The sequence below is a fragment of the Gymnoscopelus braueri genome (assembly GCF_963280865.1).
Source record: "Gymnoscopelus braueri genome assembly, contig: SCAFFOLD_150, whole genome shotgun sequence".
Lineage (NCBI taxonomy): Eukaryota > Metazoa > Chordata > Actinopteri > Myctophiformes > Myctophidae > Gymnoscopelus > Gymnoscopelus braueri.
The window spans coordinates 36,390-55,178 of record NW_027660968.1 but is presented as its reverse complement, the minus strand read 5'-3'; the positions used below and the strand labels follow the sequence as shown (position 1 = coordinate 55,178).

At 44.2% G+C, this 18,789-nt stretch overlaps 1 protein-coding gene across 2 annotated transcripts in view; it reads left to right on the top strand.

Annotated features, from left to right (window-relative positions):
- Positions 1-18,789, top strand: part of LOC308081016 (uncharacterized protein) — an 80,317-nt gene that overhangs the window by 42,936 nt on the left and 18,592 nt on the right. The window contains exon 2 of one of the 2 annotated variants that reach the window (XM_080457424.1): positions 17,629-18,279. In XM_080457424.1, the coding sequence (XP_080313550.1) occupies positions 18,009-18,279 (271 nt within the window). In that variant the 5' untranslated portion in view covers positions 17,629-18,008. Of the gene's footprint in view, positions 1-17,625; positions 18,280-18,789 lie in introns of those variants that run through there. The other variant, XM_080457425.1, reaches the window with a different exon arrangement.

Here is an 18,789-nt window from a genome sequence, read left to right as displayed (position 1 = left end):
CTAGGCTGTACTAGACTCTAATAGGCTCTATTAGGCTGTACTAGTCCCTTGTCAGCCCTTTATATACTCAGACCATTGGGATTAACCACTGTGTACACGGGCAATAGTTTGTGTGTGCACGACCAATAGTTTTGCATGAACATGTGTTAGGCCAAGTAGACCACTTCGGTCTGCCACCTCGGGGCGACTGATTGCCTCGTCACTCAAGGGTCCTTCTGGCCGATCCACACGGTCACAACTCTTTTCTGTTCTGGCACCACAGTGGTGGAATGAACTTCCCACTGATGTTAGGACAGCAGAGTCACTGCCCATATTTCGCCGCAGGCTGAAAACTCACCTCTTCAGGAAACACTACCCTTCCTCTCTGCCTGACCTACTTGTTGTTAACTAGTTGTACGAACGCTTGTTTTCTATTGCTGTATTGTTTATTGGATTATTGGATTGTTTATTGGATCTTGTTTAGTCGATTCACTTATTTGTTTTAGCTCATGCTCATTTGATTTAGCTATTTTGTCTCATCTGTTTAAGGAAATAGGTAGCTGATATATTGCACTTTTACCTTAGCGCTAGGTATACTCTTGGTTGCTTGTTTTTGCAGATAATGCACTAAAGACTTCTGGTGATTAGTAGTTTTCGTTCCCTACCTATGTTGAATACACTTATTGTAAGTCGCTTTGGATAAAAGCGTCTGCTAAATGACTGTAATGTAATGTAATGTAATGTAGACCTTTGTAGACCTTAGTACAGATCTGCCTTGTACAGCCTAATAGAGCCTAGTACAGCATAGCACAACCTACTAGAGCATAAAACAGCCTATTAGAGACCAGTAGAGTCTAGTACAGTACAGCCTAGTACACCCAAGACTAGTCTAGTCCAGCCTTTTGGGAGAAGAGACTAGGGGAGGGTGGTATAGGCTATACTAGCATGGAACAGGCTGGACTAGGCTAGACTAGGTTGTACTAGGCTGTACCAGACTCTAATAGGCTCTATTAGGCTGTACTAGTCCCTTGTCAGCCCTTTATATACTCAGACCATTGGGCTTAACCACTGTGTACACGGGCAATAGTTTGTGTGTGCACGACCAATAGTTTTGCATGAACATTTGTAGGCCAAAGTAGACCTTTGTAGACCATAGTACAGATCTGCCTTGTACAGCCTAATAGCGCCTAGTGAAGCCTAGCACAGCCTACTATAGCTTAAAACAGCCTTTTAGAGACCAGTAGAGTCTAGTACAGTACAGCCTAGTACACCCAAGACTAGTCTAGTCCAGCCTTTTGGGAGAAGAGACTAGGGGAGGTTGGTATAGGCTATACTAGCATGGAACAGGCTGGACTAGGCTAGACTAGGTTGTACTAGGCTGTACCAGACTCTAATAGGCTCTATTAGGCTGTACTAGTCCCTTGTCAGCCCTTTATATACTCAGACCATTGGGATTAACCACTGTGTACACGGGCAATAGTTTGTGTGTGCACGACCAATAGTTTTGCATGAACATTTGTAGGACAAAGTAAAGTACTGCCTTCTTTAGCCTAATAGAGCCCAGTACAGCCTAGCAAAGCCTGCTAGAGATGAAAACAGACTATTAGAGCCCAGCAGAGTGTAGTGCAGTAAAGCCTAGTACACCCAGGTCTAGCCTAGTCTAGCCTGGTGGGAGAACAGAATAGGGGAGGGGGTACCAGGCTATGTTAGGACTGATAAGGATGGACTAGGATAGATTAGGCTGTACTAGGCTGTACTAGACTCTTTTAGGCTCTATTAGGCTGTACTAGTCCCTTTTCAGCCCTGTAGATACTCAGACCATTGGGATTAACCACTGTGTACACAGGCAATAGTTTTTGTGTGCACGACCAATAGTTTTGCATTAATACTTGTAGGCCAAAGTAAAGTACTGCCTTCTATAGCCTAATAGAGCCCAGTACAGCCTAGCAAAGCCTGCTAGAGCTGAAAACAGACTATTGGAGCCCAGCAGAGTCTAGTACAGTAAAGCCTAGTACACCCCCGTCTAGCCTAGTCCAGCCTGGTGGGAGAACAAAATAGGGGAGGGGGTACCAGGCTCTGCTAGGACTGATAAGGCTGGACTAGGATAGATTAGGCTGTACTAGGCTGTACTAGACTCTAATAGGCTCTATTAGGCTGTACTAGTCCCTTGTCAGCCCTTTATATACTCAGACCATTGGGATTAACCACTGTGTACACGGGCAATAGTTTGTGTGTGCACGACCAATAGTTTTGCATGAACATGTGTTAGGCCAAAGTAGACCTTTGTAGACCTTAGTACAGATCTGCCTTGTACAGCCTAATAGAGCCTAGTACAGCATAGCACAACCTACTAGAGCATAAAACAGCCTATTAGAGACCAGTAGAGTCTAGTACAGTACAGCCTAGTACACCCAAGACTAGTCTAGTCCAGCCTTTTGGGAGAAGAGACTAGGGGAGGGTGGTATAGGCTATACTAGCATGGAACAGGCTGGACTAGGCTAGACTAGGTTGTACTAGGCTGTACCAGACTCTAATAGGCTCTATTAGGCTGTACTAGTCCCTTGTCAGCCATTTATATACTCAGACCATTGGGCATAACCACTTTGTACACGGGCAATAGTTTGTGTGTGCACGACCAATAGTTTTGCATGAACATTTGTAGGCCAAAGTAGACCTTTGTAGACCATAGTACAGATCTGCCTTGTACAGCCTAATAGCGCCTAGTGAAGCCTAGCAGAGCATACTAGAGCTTAAAACAGCCTTTTAGAGACCAGTAGAGTCTAGTACAGTACAGCCTAGTACACCCAAGACTAGTCTAGTCCAGCCTTTTGGGAGAAGAGACTAGGGGAGGTTGGTATAGGCTATACTAGCATGGAACAGGCTGGACTAGGCTAGGCTAGGTTATACTAGGCTGTACCAGACTCTAATAGGCTCTATTAGGCTGTACTAGTCCCTTGTCAGCCCTTTATATACTCAGACCATTGGGATTAACCACTGTGTACACGGGCAATAGTTTGTGTGTGCACGACCAATAGTTTTGCATGAACATTTGTAGGCCAAAGTAGACAGTTGTACACCATAGTACAGATCTGCCTTGTACAGCCTATTAGAGCCTAGTACAGCCTAGCACAGCCTACTAGAGCTTAAAACAGCCTATTAGAGACCAGTAGAGTCTAGTACAGTACAGCCTAGTACACCCAAGACTAGTCTAGTCCAGCCTTTTGGGAGAAGAGACTAGTGGAGGGTGGTATAGGCTATACTAGCATGGAACAGGCTGGACTAGAATAGACTAGGTTGCACTAGGCTGTACCAGACTCTAATAGGCTCTATTAGGCTGTACTAGTCCCTTGTCAGCCCTGTAGATACTCAGACCATTGGGATTAACCACTGTGTACACGGGCAATAGTTTGTGTGTGCACGACCAATAGTTTTGCATGTACATTTGTAGGACAAAGTAAAGTACTGCCTTCTATAGCCTAATAGAGCCCAGTACAGCCTAGCAAAGCCTGCTAGAGATGAAAACAGACTATTAGAGCCCAGCAGAGTGTAGTGCAGTAAAGCCTAGTACACCCAGGTCTAGCCTAGTCCAGCCTGGTGGGAGAACAGAATAGGGGAGGGGGTACCAGGCTATGCTAGGACTGATAAGGATGGACTAGGATAGATTAGGCTGTACTAGGCTGTACTAGACTCTTTTAGGCTCTATTAGGCTGTACTAGTCCCTTTTCAGCCCTGTAGATACTCAGACCATTGGGATTAACCACTGTGTACACGGGCAATAGTTTTCGTGTGCACGACCAATAGTTTTGCATTAATACTTGTAGGCCAAAGTAAAGTACTGCCTTCTATAGCCTAATAGAGCCCAGTACAGCCTAGCAAAGCCTGCTAGAGCTGAAAACAGACTATTGGAGCCCAGCAGAGTCTAGTACAGTAAAGCCTAGTACACCCCCGTCTAGCTTAGTCCAGCCTGGTGGGAGAACAAAATAGGGGAGGGGGTACCAGGCTCTGCTAGGACTGATAAGGCTGGACTAGGATAGATTAGGCTGTACTAGGCTGTACTAGACTCTAATAGGCTCTATTAGGCTGTACTAGTCCCTTGTCAGCCCTTTATATACTCAGACCATTGGGATTAACCACTGTGTACACGGGCAATAGTTTGTGTGTGCACGACCAATAGTTTTGCATGAACATGTGTTAAGCCAAAGTAGACCTTTGTAGACCTTAGTACAGATCTGCCTTGTACAGCCTAATAGAGCCTAGTACAGCATAGCACAACCTACTAGAGCATAAAACAGCCTATTAGAGACCAGTAGAGTCTAGTACAGTACAGCCTAGTACACCCAAGACTAGTCTAGTCCAGCCTTTTGGGAGAAGAGACTAGGGGAGGGTGGTATAGGCTATACTAGCATGGAACAGGCTGGACTAGGCTAGACTAGGTTGTACTAGGCTGTACCAGACTCTAATAGGCTCTATTAGGCTGTACTAGTCCCTTGTCAGCCCTTTATATACTCAGACCATTGGGCTTAACCACTGTGTACACGGGCAATAGTTTGTGTGTGCACGACCAATAGTTTTGCATGAACATTTGTAGGCCAAAGTAGACCTTTGTAGACCATAGTACAGATCTGCCTTGTACAGCCTAATAGCGCCTAGTGAAGCCTAGCACAGCCTACTATAGCTTAAAACAGCCTTTTAGAGACCAGTAGAGTCTAGTACAGTACAGCCTAGTACACCCAAGACTAGTCTAGTCCAGCCTTTTGGGAGAAGAGACTAGGGGAGGTTGGTATAGGCTATACTAGCATGGAACAGGCTGGACTAGGCTAGACTAGGTTGTACTAGGCTGTACCAGACTCTAATAGGCTCTATTAGGCTGTACTAGTCCCTTGTCAGCCCTTTATATACTCAGACCATTGGGATTAACCACTGTGTACACGGGCAATAGTTTGTGTGTGCACGACCAATAGTTTTGCATGAACATTTGTAGGACAAAGTAAAGTACTGCCTTCTTTAGCCTAATAGAGCCCAGTACAGCCTAGCAAAGCCTGCTAGAGATGAAAACAGACTATTAGAGCCCAGCAGAGTGTAGTGCAGTAAAGCCTAGTACACCCAGGTCTAGCCTAGTCTAGCCTGGTGGGAGAACAGAATAGGGGAGGGGGTACCAGGCTATGTTAGGACTGATAAGGATGGAGTAGGATAGATTAGGCTGTACTAGGCTGTACTAGACTCTTTTAGGCTCTATTAGGCTGTACTAGTCCCTTTTCAGCCCTGTAGATACTCAGACCATTGGGATTAACCACTGTGTACACAGGCAATAGTTTTTGTGTGCACGACCAATAGTTTTGCATTAATACTTGTAGGCCAAAGTAAAGTACTGCCTTCTATAGCCTAATAGAGCCCAGTACAGCCTAGCAAAGCCTGCTAGAGCTGAAAACAGACTATTGGAGCCCAGCAGAGTCTAGTACAGTAAAGCCTAGTACACCCCCGTCTAGCCTAGTCCAGCCTGGTGGGAGAACAAAATAGGGGAGGGGGTACCAGGCTCTGCTAGGACTGATAAGGCTGGACTAGGATAGATTAGGCTGTACTAGGCTGTACTAGACTCTAATAGGCTCTATTAGGCTGTACTAGTCCCTTGTCAGCCCTTTATATACTCAGACCATTGGGATTAACCACTGTGTACACGGGCAATAGTTTGTGTGTGCACGACCAATAGTTTTGCATGAACATGTGTTAGGCCAAAGTAGACCTTTGTAGACCTTAGTACAGATCTGCCTTGTACAGCCTAATAGAGCCTAGTACAGCATAGCACAACCTACTAGAGCATAAAACAGCCTATTAGAGACCAGTAGAGTCTAGTACAGTACAGCCTAGTACACCCAAGACTAGTCTAGTCCAGCCTTTTGGGAGAAGAGACTAGGGGAGGGTGGTATAGGCTATACTAGCATGGAACAGGCTGGACTAGGCTAGACTAGGTTGTACTAGGCTGTACCAGACTCTAATAGGCTCTATTAGGCTGTACTAGTCCCTTGTCAGCCATTTATATACTCAGACCATTGGGCATAACCACTTTGTACACGGGCAATAGTTTGTGTGTGCACGACCAATAGTTTTGCATGAACATTTGTAGGCCAAAGTAGACCTTTGTAGACCATAGTACAGATCTGCCTTGTACAGCCTAATAGCGCCTAGTGAAGCCTAGCACAGCCTACTATAGCTTAAAACAGCCTTTTAGAGACCAGTAGAGTCTAGTACAGTACAGCCTAGTACACCCAAGACTAGTATAGTCCAGCCTTTTGGGAGAAGAGACTAGGGGAGGTTGGTATAGGCTATACTAGCATGGAACAGGCTGGACTAGGCTAGACTAGGTTGTACTAGGCTGTACCAGACTCTAATAGGCTCTATTAGGCTGTACTAGTCCCTTGTCAGCCCTTTATATACTCAGACCATTGGGATTAACCACTGTGTACACGGGCAATAGTTTGTGTGTGCACGACCAATAGTTTTGCATGAACATTTGTAGGACAAAGTAAAGTACTGCCTTCTATAGCCTAATAGAGCCCAGTACAGTCTAACAAAGCCTGCTAGAGATGAAAACAGACTATTAGAGCCCAGCAGAGTGTAGTGCAGTAAAGCCTAGTACACCCAGGTCTAGCCTAGTCCAGCCTGGTGGGAGAACAGAATAGGGGAGGGGGTACCAGGCTATGCTAGGACTGATAAGGCTGGAGTAGGATAGATTAGGCTGTACTAGGCTGTACTAGACTCTAATAGGCTCTATTAGGCTGTACTAGTCCCTTGTCAGCCCTGTAGATACTCGGACCATTGGGATTAACCACTGTGTACACGGGCAATAGTTTGTGTGTTCACGACCAATAGTTTTGCATGAATATTTGTTAGGCCAAAGTAGACCTTTGTAGACCATAGTACAGATCTGCCTTGTACAGCCTAATAGAGCCTAGTACAGCCTAGCACAACCTTTTAGAGCTTAAAACAGCCTATTAGAGACCAGTAGAGTCTAGTATAGTACAGCCTAGAAAACCCAAGACTAGTCTAGTCCAGCCTTTTGGGAGAAGAGACTAGGGGAGGGTGGTATAGGCTATACTAGCATGGAACAGGCTGGACTAGAATAGACTATGTTGCACTAGGCTGTACCAGACTCTAATAGGCTCTATTAGGCTGTACTAGTCCCTTGACAGCCCTGTAGATACTCAGACCATTGGGATTAACCACTGTGTACACAGGCAATAGTTTGTGTGTGCACGACCAATAGTTTTGCATTTACATTTGTAGGACAAAGTAGAGTACTGCCTTCTATAGCCTACTAGAGCCCAGTACAGTCTAACAAAGCCTGCTAGAGATGAATACAGACTATTAGAGTCCAGCAGAGTGTATTGCAGTAAAGCCTAGTACACCCAGGTCTAGCCTAGTCCAGCCTGGTGGGAGAACAGAATAGGGGAGGGGGTACCAGGCTATGCTAAGACTGATAAGGCTGGACTAGGATAGATTAGGCTGTACTAGGCTGTACTAGACTCTTTTAGGCTCTATTAGGCTGTACTAGTCCCTTGTCAACCCTGTAGATACTCAGACCATTGGGATTAACCACTGTGTACACGGGCAATAGTTTGTGTGTGCACGACCAATAGTTTTGCATTAATATTTGTAGGCCAAAGTAAAGAACTGCCTTCTATAGCCTAATAGAGCCCAGTACAGCCTAGCAAAGCCTGCAAGAGCTGAAAACAGACTATTAGAGCCCAGCAGAGTCTAGTACAGTAAAGCCTAGTACACCCCCGTCTAACCTAGTCCAGCCTGGTGGGAGAACAAAATAGGGGGGGGGGGGGGTACCAGGCTCTGCTAGGACTGATAAGGCTGGAATAGGATAGATTAGGCTGTACTAGGCTGTACTAGACTCTAATAGGCTCTATTAGGCTGTACTAGTCCCTTGTCAGCCCTGTAGATACTCAGACCATTGGGATTAACCACTGTGTACACTGGCAATAGTTTGTGTGTGCACGACCAATAGTTTTGCATGAACATTTGTAGGCCAAAGTAGACCTTTGTAGACGATCGTACAGATCTGCCTTGTACAGCCTAATAGCGCCTAGTACAGCCTAGCAGAGCCTACTAGAGCTTAAAACAGCCTATTAGAGACCAGTAGAGTCTAGTACAGTACAGCCTAGTACACCCAAGACTAGTCTAGTCCAGCCTTTTGGGAGAAGAGACTAGGGGAGGTTGGTATAGGCTATTCTAGCATGGAACAGTTTGGACTAGGCTAGACTAGGTTGTACTAGGCTGTACCAGACTCTAATAGGCTCTATTAGGCTGTACTAGTCCCTTGTCAGCCCTGTATATACTCAGACCATTGGGATTAACCACTGTGTACTCGGGCAATAGTTTGTTAGTGCACGACCAATAGTTTTGCATGAACATTTGTAGGCCAAAGTAGACAGTTGTACACCATAGTACAGATCTGCCTTGTACAGCCTATTAGAGCCTAGTACAGCCTAGCACAGCCTACTAGAGCTTAAAATAGCCTATTAGAGACCAGTAGAGTCTAGTACAGTACAGCCTAGTACACCCAAGACTAGTCTAGTCCAGCCTTTTGGGAGAAGAGACTAGGGGAGGGTGGTATAGGCTATACTATCATGGAACAGGCTGGACTAGAATAGACTAGGTTGCACTAGGCTGTACCAGACTCTAATAGGCTCTATTAGGCTGTACTAGTCCCTTGTCAGCCCTGTAGATACTCAGACCATTGGGATTAACCACTGTGTACACGGGCAATAGTTTGTGTGTGCACGACCAATAGTTTTGCATGTACATTTGTAGGACAAAGTAAAGTACTGCCTTCTTTAGCCTAATAGAGCCCAGTACAGTCTAACAAAGCCTGCTAGAGATGAAAACAGACTATTAGAGCCCAGCAGAGTGTAGTGCAGTAAAGCCTAGTACACCCAGGTCTAGCCTAGTCCAGCCTGGTGGGAGAACAGAATAGGGGAGGGGGTACCAGGCTATGCTAGGACTGATAAGGCTGGACTAGGATAGATTAGGCTTTACTAGGCTGTACTAGACTCTAATAGGCTCTAATAGGCTGTACTAGTCCCTTGTCAGCCCTGTAGATACTCGGACCATTGGGATTAACCACTGTGTACACGGGCAATAGTTTGTGTGTTCACGACCAATAGTTTTGCATGAACATTTGTTAGGCCAAAGTAGACCTTTGTAGATCATAGTACAGATCTGCCCTGTACAGCCTAATAGAGCCTAGTACAGCCTAGCACAGCCTACTACAGCATAAAACAGCCTATTAGAGACCAGTAGAGTCTAGTACAGTACAGCCTAGTACACCCAAGACTAGTCTAGTCCAGCCTTTTGGGAGAAGAGACTAGGGGAGGGTGGTATAGGCTATACTAGCATGAAACAGGCTGGACTAGGCTAGACTAGGTTGTACTAGGCTGTACCAGACTCTAATAGGCTCTATTAGGCTGTACTAGGCTCTTGTCAGCCCTGTAGATCCTCAACCCATAGGGACTAACCACTGTGTACACGGGCAATAGCTTGTGTGTGCACAAGCAATAGTTTTGCATGAACCTTTTTAGACCATAGTACAGATCTGCCTTTTACAGCCTAATATAGCCTAGTACAGACCAGCACAGCCTACTGGAATTTAAAACAGTCTATTAGAGACCAGTAGAGTCTAGTACAGTAAAGCCTAGTACACCCAGGTCTAGCCTAGTCCAGCCATTTGATGGAACAGACTATGGGAGGGCGATATAGGCTATACTAGCATGGAACAGACTGGACTAGTTAAGACTAGGTTATAATAGGCTGTACTAGGCTCTATTAGGTTGTACTAGGCTGTACTAGGCTGGACTAGGCTATAATAGGTTGGGCTAGGCTCTAATAGGCTGTAATAGGCTGGACTAGGCTGTACTAGGCTGGACTAGGCTGTAATGGGATGGACTAGGCTGTAATAGGCGGGTCCCGCCTATTACAGCCTAGTCCAGCCCCCCTGTACTAGGCTGTAGTAGGCTGTACTAGGCTGTAATAGGCTGGACTAGGCTGTAATAGGCTGGACTAGGCTATAATAGGCTGGACTAGGCTTTACTAGGCTGGACTAGGCTGGACTAGGCTGGACTAGGCTGGACTATGCTGGACTAGGCTGTAATAGGCTGGACTAGGCTGGACTAGGCTTTAATAGGCTTGACTAGGCAGTAATAGGCGGGACTAGGCTGGACTAGGCTGGACTAGGCTGTAATAGGTTGGATTAGGCTGTACTAGGCTGTAATAGGCTGGACTAGGTTTTAATAGGCTGGACTAGGCTGTAATAGGTTGGACTAGGCTGGATTAGGCTGTATTAGGCTGGACTAGGCTGGACTAGGCTGTAATAGGCTGGACTAGGCTGGACTATGCTGGACTATGCTGGACTAGGCCGTAATAGGCCGGACTAGGCTGTAATAGGCTGGACTATGCTGGACTATGCTGTATTAGGCTGGACTAGGCTGGACTAGGCTGTAATAGGCTGGACTAGGCTGGACTAGGCTGGACTATGCTGGACTAGGCCGTAATAGGCCGGACTAGGCTGTAATAGGCTGGACTAGGCTGGACTATGCTGGACTATGCTGGACTAGGCTGTAATAGGCTGGACTAGGCTGTAATAGGCTGGACTAGGCTGGACTAGGCTGGACTAGGCTGGACTAGGCTGAACTAGACTGTAATAGGCTGGGGGGGTGGCACGAATCTGGCAAGACAAGCCTGTATGGAAATCAACTGAAAAGTTAGGCTACATAGCTTAAACGATTTATGACTGAAGCCCAGCCAATAGGAACACAGAGGGGGCGCGGCTTAAAACATTTCAGCCTGTCCCAGTTGGCCGTTTAAGTGTACCCAGGAAGTTTCATAGGTTTTCGATGCTGGGAATTGGAGTTATGGCTGTTTAAAGCCCAGCCAATAGGAAAACAGAGGGGTCGGGGCTTAATACATTTCAGCCTGTCCCTGTTGGCCGTCTAAGAGTACTTAAGGAGTTTCGTAGGTTTTCGATGCTGGGAACTGTAGTTATGACTGTTTAAAGAATTTGGCGAGAATTTGGCGAGAATTTGGCGAGACTCCGCCCAGAAACAGAAATGTTCATGTAAAACTATTGGTCGTGCACACAAACTATGGCCCGTGTACATACTGGATCTCTGCTGCCCCCCATTGATGAAACATAGTAGGCATAGCCGTGTACACGAAAGGCAGGTGGGTATGTTCACGTGCCATAGGAACTATGGCACGTGAACACGTGTGTGTTCACGGCGGTGTGTGTTCACGAAAGTGTGCACTTGCCATAGTCATTAACATTGAAACTGCCTTAAGTGAACACCAAACTCAATTGTTATTATTATTATTGTTATTATTATTATTATTATTATTATTATTATTATTATTATTACCCTTATTATTATTATTATTATTATTGGATGGAGGGTTTCCAAAGACAGTTCATATTTTTATTATTGGAAGTTATTGGAATCACTGTCTATCAGCTGATGAAAATCATTTATCTTCCTGTTCTGCCTCCTTTTTTTAAGTGAATTAATGCAGATATTATTAGTATGTAGGAGTTCCACACAAGTTGTTTCAACGTATGTCTCTTCAGGAGCAGTGAGGGGTTCAGTGTCTTGCTCAAGGACACTTCCACACTGACTAACATAGGGGGAGCTGGGGATCAAACCCTAAGTTTCTGCCTCCTGAACCACTGGCAACATATCACTCAAAACAAACACACACACACACACACACACACACACACACACACACACACACACACACACACACACACACACACACACACACACACACACACACACACACACACACACACACAGCTGTTCAAAGTTTCAACCCCTGATAAGTTACAGTAGCTTTATATTAATGAATATTAAAGTAGTGATATCTGAACCTCAGTGACATCATAACTGTCTACTGTCATGATAATAATGATCTTTATTTATCATTATAAATAATTAGTGATGTCTGAACCTCAGTAACATCATAACTGTCTACTGTCATGATAATAATGATCTTTATTTATCATTATAAGTAATTAGTGATATCTGAACCTCAGTGACATCATAACTGTCTACTGTCATGATAATAATGATCTTTATTTATCATCTTACTATCTTACTACTACTATATAATTGACAAAAGCTCCGAATGTTTGTGCGGGATTCGCAAGCACAGGATCACTCCACATGCCTCCAAGACCCGCCACAGACTGTTGATCAGAGCTCTGGCTATGTTTTAGGCTCCTCACCCCACCTCGATCAGTGATCAGACTCTCGGCTTGATTGATTTTGCGATTTGCCTATCAGACCCTCAGCCTGACCTGGCAGGTTGCCATAGCAACCAGATACAGGAAGTCTGACCTCCTTATCACATGACCACGGTTGGGAGGTTGGGAGGTTGGGACTAGAGGTTAGGGCCGCAAAGCAAAGCGGGGAGGGAGGAGAGGAGAGGAGAGGGGAGGAGCCGAGAGGAGAGGCCAGAGGGGCCGGACTTCATATGACGTGTGTGCAGAGTGACTATGGGCCAGTGCTGTCTGGACCAACCTCGAATCGGGCCTAGATGTGAGGGCCGCGATGTCTGAACCTCAGTAACATCATAACTGTCTACTGTCTGTCATGAAAAAAAAAACATTTATATGATGAATAGTATGTCTGCATTAACTACTGAGCCACTTAACCAGCAACAAATTAAATCCTAATTATTTTGGATAATAATAGTTGAGTCTCATCAGTACAGACAGTGCTTCAACCTCAAAAGGGCCACTTAGTGGCAAAGGTGAGTGGGTGCGTATTATACATCAGGCTAATATAGAGATTGCTGGCTTTTCAAAAGACAGTGTTATTTGAGGACAGAAGGAGATCAAGTTCTACCAGCTAAACCATTTGGTTTGTCACGGTACATTAGCTAGTGGATTCCATTAAAGTGAGGTATTCTCTGTTGATGAGAAAGTCTATGGCATGCACACATAACAATGGAAAAAGACACACCCTACAAGCTACACTTGATTTGTTTTGATTTATTAGACATGATAATTACATGTTAAATGCTTCTCACGGAAACGTCAAGGATAAAATGCCAATGGAACACTGGAACAAGGAAACTTAAGACAAAAAAGATAAGTACATGACGAGTGATTAATGAAGGGCATGACAGGATTGTAATTGAATGCAGTGTCACAATAGTTTAATGTGAAGGCACCTAACTTTGATCAGACGGGGGCTAACTTTTAGGTTGGAGGAGGTCCTGGCTGTGGATGGAGGGTTACCATGGATTATGATTGTGGAGTGTTATTATAGTTAATATAGTTGTTATTGTCATTATTGGACACTTTGAAACACTGTCTCTCAACTAACGACAACCAGCTTTACTTCTGCCCTCTTCTGCCCTCCTTTGCCTTGGTAGCAAATAGCTCCTTCAGGGGTCATCAACATGTCCGTACATGCACAAACATGTCCGTGGCAAAAAATGTCTGTGTCCTCTTTTTTTCCTTTTTGTTTTTAAATAAAAATATATATAGCCTACATATTTTTCATTATAATGTAAAAATATTTTCTAAAATACACAATTGAATCTTTAAAAAATGCGTTTGAATAATTTTGGTGACTCAAAAAATGTCAGGATGACATTTTTATTAATATATTGCAGGAGATTTGTGGTATTGTATGTTGTACCCGTACATGATTGCATCATATGAGGACAACAAGACAACAAGATTCCCTGAAAATGTCAAACAATCCTTTGTGGGATACTAGTATTTATATTTTTTAAGACAATGGAATAATGGAGTGTATGAGGTGTGTCAGACAATGAAACAATTAAAGTCAACAGTAATGACCACAGTGAAAAGTGCAGGAAACGAGCAAAAACAGAAGGCATGTCATCTGTTGAGAAGGAGCACAGAGGCAAAGGAGGGCAGAACTGGAGTAAAGTTAATTTATGTCAGTTGAGAGAAAGCGTTTCAAAGTGTCCAATAATGCTAATAATAACCATAGTAACACTCAATCATAATCCATGGAAACCCTTGATCCACAGCCTCACCATCAGACCTCCTCACCTTTGATCAAAGTTATAGGCACCTTTGCATCAAACTATTGTGACACTGCATTCCTTTCAATCCTGCCATGCCCTTCATGATACTCATCGTGTATTGTACATAATTATCTGTTTTGACTCTCAAGTCATTTTCCATAGTTCAATTCGCCATACCTTGACTTTCTCATCACCATAGCTAGTACCTGTTCACCTTAATGGAAACCACAACTCTTAATGTTGACACACAAAAAACTAGTTTAGCTGGTAGTACTTAATCTCTTCCTGTCCTCAAGTATGGCCCTTTTGCTCCTGCGATCTAAGATGGAAGCACTGTCTGTACTGACCCAATTATTGAAATCCCAAACATGGAATATACTTGGACCATGCCACATTTAATGCCTGTCTCAGGACTGCCACCTGCCAGAATACAGTGGATAACTTCCCAGTCTCCAGGTTTTCGAAAGTATAGCTACCACTTTAACCCTGACATCCCAATTCTGGGCATTATAGGCTAAAAAGATAAGAAAATGACTGATCTACAAGCTCACAACATGATGTGTTGTGAGATGGTAGATCGCCCCCTCCCCCCCCCCAATATATTTATTTATTTGATAAGTGGCTTGTTTAAAAATGTGTAGCGCCCTGGAATAGAGCAGATGGCACATCAGGAGTCCATTATCATCTATTTAGAGACAGGCCTATGTGATTCTTTGTACCTTTTTTCTTCTTTTACCTTTCTTAAAATCACATTTAGCTATTTTCACAGAATGAGGCAGCTACTAGTAATCATTTATTTTAGCTGTCTTGTTGTCAATTGTGTGTACATATGGTACCATGTGCAATAGGCCTACTAAAAATCTCCTGCAACTCATGTAATGAGCATGTTACTTTATGAGTCACCAAAGTTATTCAAACGCATTTTTATATGTTTGTTATATGTTTGTAAGGAAAAAATATATATAGGCTATATCTAGAATTTATTTTCAAAATAAAAAATGTGCCTCGGACATGTTTGTCCGTGCACTTGACATCACTGCATCAGGTGAAAAGTGAGACTAAAACAGACTGATGGCAGCCAACTCATTTATATTATAATTATGAATAATAATTATGATAGTGAAATTATAATTATTTGTCAAATGTTCGTCTTGATAAGGGCCGCGGATGTTGAGCAGGCATGTTTTTTAATTAAAATATATTTTTTTAATGGGTCTTTTGGGAAAAGGGCAATTTTAGGCAAAAGGGCAGGTGTTGAAGCACCAAAAGCCCCCCCCCCCCCCCCCCCCACCCCTCTGCACGTGCCTGGTGTTTGGAGCTCTTTCTCTCGGTGGCATGGCAGAGGATTGACTGTGACAAGAAATTAAATGCCGGGTTGATTGATCCAGAAACTGTGATCTCGCTCATTGTCCGATTTCCTCTTAAGTAACTCCAAATCCTGCTTTACAACAATTATTAATGCAATGAGGGGGAGTTGACTATTGCTCAGTTCAACTAAACCGTAATGTGCATTGTCTCTGTGTCATCACTCATCATTAACACTATGGGGGGGGGGGGGGGGGGTCATGTCAGCAACTAGAAGCATGAATGTTCAGGATGTGTCAAACCTACTTAGTGGAAAATACAGATTTACAAACTCACAACGTGTCGTGCTGTGAGGAGTTGTAGTTTGGCTGTTCTATTGAGAATATTTAGATTATAGGCCGTGTGTGTGTGTGTGTGTGTGTGTGTGTGTGTGTGTGTGTGTGTGTGTGTGTGTGTGTGTGTGTGTGTGTACTTATTTACCAGGGACAATGCACATCAATCAGCATTTCAGTTTTCACATCAGCCAGTGAACAACAGTGTTGGACTTATAACATATATACTTATAACCTTATTGACCTATAGCCTTGACGACCATGCAGTCTTATGCAAAGTTTAAAATGTAATTTATGTAGACAGATGCCAGGTTCATTAGCTGACCTGGCATCCTTATAGTTCATAGTTTCAATGTACAGATGATAATTTTTTTCGATATAATGCTGTTTAGACTGATGATAGGTTCTTGGTTTACCTATGATCCTAGATTACTATGTATATACATTTGATGTATTACCTCGTGTTTCACCTGCTTACTGTAACTCACTCTGGATTAAGAGTGTCTGATAAATGACCAGTGTTGCATTGCTGAATGGGAACGTGGTTGCACTCTATTTTAAAGACGTGACGCGCACGTGGCTTAACACCTACACTACAGGTCACACAATGGACAATTGATATGCATCTAGGCTCATTCCTATGTTAATTCACCTGGTGTGAGTCGGGAGCCTTTGTAAACTTTGTTGAGGTGTGAATTTAATGTGGTTTTAAATCTATGCGTGTGCATGCGCGTGCTCCTGGTCAAATAGGTTCCTGCATGGTGTGCAAGGCCGTCCCATGAGCAATGCAACCCTGTAAATGACCTACATTGTAAATAGTGAATTGTATAGACCCCTTAACAGACGACGTCACACTGGCTCCAAACGTCACACTGGCTCCAAATGAAGCCCATTCTATCAGGTCTCGCTAGGACACGCCTCACTAGCCAACACACAAGAGGGGGTTGGGGTGTAGGGGGTTGGGGTGTAGGGGGGTTGGGGTGTAGGGGGGTTGGGGTGTAGGGGGTTGGGGTGTAGGGGGGTTGGGGTGTAGGGGGTTGGGTGTAGGGGGTTGGGGTGTAGGGGGTTGGGGTGTAGGGGGTTGGGGTGTAGGGAGTTGGGGTGTAGGGGGTTGGGGTGTGCTGAAACCAGCCCACCCAGAAACAACAGGTTGAGAATTGATTGCATGAAACAATCACCTGTGCGTCCAGTCTCAATGTTGGTAAACAAATAATTGGTCTATAGACTATAGTTATTGAATAATTATCCAGTGAATAACAGTGTTGTTTTTTTGTATATTTTTTGTACACAAATGGAACCAAATGGACCCTTACAGGTCTGTAACTCTGAGAGTGTACACATGGAACCAAATGGACCCTTATGGGTCTGTAACTCTGAGAGTGTACAAACCCCCCCCACCTTGATCATTCGTCCCATAGCTCGCACACCATCCCACTGCCAGGCAGCCGTAACCATAGCGGCATCGTTTGACACAAAAACGCTAATAAAGATTAAAGACTGAGATTTTGTGAAATCGACAGGCTTCGCAGTTGCGTTCAGATTGCTCCAGCCACTGAGGAAAACGGGGCATACAGTTTTGGTCTCCACACCACCACAGAGGTTTCTCAAATTATAGGAGGATTGTATGACCTACAGTTCAAGAGTTATAGGCCAACACGTGAATCTGCCTGTTATAGTGCCATCATGAGGCTGATTTGAAAAAGTTAGGGTGGCATTTCCAATTACCTGAATGCCCCCGCCCCCCCAGTTAAAAATCGCTATAACGATAGAAAGCAATACATGTTTAATACTCATCTTTTAATTATTATCATTACATTCTAAGAAAAAAACTTTGAGAAACAAATACATCTGTGTTAAAAAGCTGTATGTGGACACAATCCAACAGCGCATAAACTGGCTTTGACTTTGTCACCACTCACTACTTCCACCCTGACAATCTTTTTGTCAGAGTGTTTTCTCCTATCTCCACAGGTACTGCAGAAAACCTGGTTCCATTTGCCAAATGGAAAAAGCAACCTTTTAAACACTTCATCATTAGTAAAAACTGCTTCACACAGACAATGCAGGACAATAAGTGCTAAAGCAATTCCACATTATCTTGTCTACTTTAATCTATCCTGGTTGTTGAGGGACGTTCACACAGGGCACTACACACATTTCTTTATCGACCAGATTCAGTAATCAATGTAATGGGAGGTACATGGTCCTGATACATCAGAGGTCTAGTCTGTTACTACTCACCCATTTGTCAGAGAGGCTTGTAGCTTATGAGGCAAAACCAAAACGACACATTTGAGACATCCTTTCATATTGGGTGGTATAGGAGTAATGTTAAAGCCATGGGAAAAAGCCCTTATATTGAAAACTCTGAAGGAGTTGGAAGTTGAACCGTATGAGGAGTTCCTGTGGCATCTTAAGAATGATCACGGAGACAAAATCTCAGGGAGTCGTCTGCAGAATGCTAACAAAATGGCCACAGTGGACTGCATGCAGCAGATCTTCTGTGATAAAGCTATGCAGATCACAGAGGACATTCTGGAAAAGATAGACAGAAATGATCTTAAAAAAACATTTTCAGAATCCCGGTCAAGATCCAAAGGTAAGAAATATAGGTGCATGGATGGAAATATAAAGGTCTCACGCTACAGAAAACACTCCCATACTATTATAATATAATACTATCTTTATTCACATCATGGTATTGAAGTGTGGAAGCATAGTTTTGCAGGCTACCAATTACTTAAGAATGGAAGACGTTGGGGGCACGGTGGCGCTGTCGCCTCACAGAAGGTCCTGGGTTCGATTCCCGCCAGGGACGCTGTGGGCGCTGTGGGCGTGTTATCTCCTCTGCGTCATCAGTGCCCATACCCTAGGTGGGGTTGGTGAAAGGGCCTACTCTGTGTGGAGTTTGCATGTTCTCCCCGTGTCTCCTAGGGTAGATACCCTCACAAAAACATGCAGTAATCCTGGTCTCTATACTGCCTCCCCCTGGTCAGCCGGGGCACCTGATGGAGGGGAAAGGAACTGGTTGGAATAACGTGTTCCCCACACGCTACGTCCTACCGGGGAAACTCCCCCCTGTCAGGTGATAAGAAGCGGCTTGACCACT